At 35.2% G+C, this 2,555-nt stretch overlaps 1 protein-coding gene across 1 annotated transcript; it reads right to left on the reverse strand.

Moving 5' to 3' along the window:
- Positions 1-1,117: 1,117 nt before the first annotated feature.
- On the reverse strand, positions 1,118-2,066 carry LOC149012052 (putative F-box protein At2g16290). The gene is made up of 2 exons (XM_089162816.1): positions 1,305-2,066; positions 1,118-1,207 (listed from the first exon to the last, which is right to left on the reverse strand). The coding sequence occupies exons 1-2, from the start codon at positions 2,064-2,066 to the stop codon at positions 1,118-1,120; spliced, it is 852 nt and encodes a 283-aa protein (XP_089018942.1).
- Between the last annotated feature and the right edge of the window lie 489 nt (positions 2,067-2,555).

Genomic DNA, 2,555 nt, shown 5'->3' on the forward strand with positions numbered 1-2,555 from the left:
ATTCCATGAAGCCATGGTCAGTTAGATTTCAGTTTTTAAATGACCATACATCCTTATGGATATAATATGATCATATATATGCCCACCCCTAGACACCATATATGCAATTACGTTAATTTTAGGTCTTACATGGGTTGCATGCAGTGGCTCAGAGGCAGAGCTACATGGGAGCGAAGAGGGGCCATGCCCCCCCCCCCCCACCCACCCTCATTATTTAAAAATTTAAGTAATTTTCCGTATTTCTCATTCCACGTGTGAAATACGAGCCCGGATTGTCTCCTCCAACTCTGTGTTCACTTAACGGCTGTTGACCACGAATTACAGGGGGCCCCTAAGGTTAGGATGATGTGGTTTATTTTTGTAAATATTTATTATTTTTTATTTGTAGGTCTTATATAATTTGTAGTTGTAATGCCTTGGGTCTGTGCTCCCAGCCAGAAATATCACTATTTGGCATCCCAATACTGAAAATAATTTTTGAATGTAAAGATAACGGATATATATGTCATTCTCAATGGTTATCTAAGAAATACCGTTTAAGTCCTATTTTTAAGGAAAGAAAAGTTAAATCCCAATTATAAAGTAACTTATAATTCCCAAAAAATTTCTTATTTAATCTCTCATTTTTTCATTCTTATTTATTTTCTCTATTTTATTTTCCTATTTTATCCTCACACACGACTGAGAGAAGAAGAAGAGAAAGGGCAAACACTGCCTTATTCCTTCTTTGTTTAGTTCTTTTGCCGCTCTAATATGCCATGATTTTGTTCGCTAAGAATTACCCTCTCCTCTCATGCCAGCTGAAAAGATGATTTGGTTGGATTATTGTAGACTATGGATAAGGACATAATATTAATTTCATATATTTTTTTTCAATTAATGTAGATTTGCACCTTAATAATGATCTATTTTGGTTAAGTATACGAATGAATTTCTTTTGAGAAGAAAAAATATATAAGCAAATTCACTGCCATACAAGGCAAACACCCAATTCAACCATAGAACTGAAGACATAACTTACAAAGCCACTTGATACTCCATAAATAGAAAAAGTTAACAAAGTAACAACCTAAGCATAAAGAACTTACAAAATAGAAAAACCACTTGAATACATAAATTAGGTACTCCATGTATTGGTCTCAATAGCAGGACTAAACCCCTCCTCTTCCTCTACCCCTCTAACAAGAACTTGGTGTGAACCAGACAGCTGGATATAGAGAAGCATTCAGAACACTTGGTAAAAAAGGTTTAATGTGGTTATCTTTTAAGTGAAAGACACCAGTAACTTGTACTATTTGATCTACCTCTGGTCCTAACCAACCAAAATCTTCATTATATGTGAAATATATACAATTTTCTCTAAATTGAGGATAGTCACGTGTTGAGGCAGATGACAAAGTACTCTTACCAATAAATAACATACGATCACCCAAGTCCTCCACCTGAATCCATCTTAGATTTTTTAAATCTAATTTGAATATCTTGAATGTGAGACTTCCATAATATCGTCTATCCTTAACTTGACAACTTCTGGTGACCAACAACAAGTCACCAAAACTTTCTACCAAATAATATGTCTTTCGCTTGTATAATTGATCAAGTCTTCGCTCATATCTTGGACCACGGCTGATATCCAAAGCAGTTGGAGGAGAAATGTTACAGTTCGTTGTTTTAGGACGAGGAGCCAACTCCACAAGTCTAAGATCACATCGATCAGTAATGGCATACAATTTCCCATTATAAAGAATAACGTCTCTATAATCTAATCCCAAAGCGGTCCACTTTTTGTCCAATGGAGTATAGAAGGCTAATGCAGTGTTACAATAAATAGCAATTACCACATAATTATTCTTCTTAGCTGCTATTGAAGACATGAAATTCTTATTATCCAAATCAGAATTATTTGCAGCAGGAGCAGCTAACAATATAGCCTTATTAATGAAGTTTTTTTTCCAGCGAATAAAAGAATAACCAGGCCTAATGAGAAGGGTACTCATCTGCGGAAGTGGAATTATAACTTGGGTTAATGGATTCAGAAGAAAAATTGATCCCACCTTATGCGCCATTATCAGCCATCCTCCGTTAGAACCCACACATTGAGAGCAATAGACGATTTTAGGAAATTTTAGCTTCAATATTTTGAAATTCAGCATGAAAAACCTAGGAATATTACCAAAAGATGGATAAAACATTAACCATGGCAACTGAGATCGCTGTTGCAATGGCAATATTTTCTTAGAAGTCATTCTTTGTTAGATGCCAGGACTTGCAAACCACACTAAAGCCAAGAAAGTTCTCCAAGTTTAATTTGTTTGCAATTGTCACCCTGATATCCTCTGGAAATTGATCCATGATATTCTTAACCTCATGATCATTAGTGGTATCCATCTTCAACCGCTTATTGGAAGAAGTCATGCTGCGAACCTGAATAAACTTCTTTTTTTCTATTAACAATACACAAATCAGAACAACTTCAGAAAATATTCACAATTTGCAGATGCTATGCATAGCGGATGTTAGAAAAAAACTGCATGAAGAAACAGGAACTATCAAGA

The sequence above is a fragment of the Hakea prostrata genome, chromosome 7 (assembly GCF_041222555.1).
Source record: "Hakea prostrata isolate BN-2017 chromosome 7, UWA_Hpros_2, whole genome shotgun sequence".
Lineage (NCBI taxonomy): Eukaryota > Viridiplantae > Streptophyta > Magnoliopsida > Proteales > Proteaceae > Hakea > Hakea prostrata.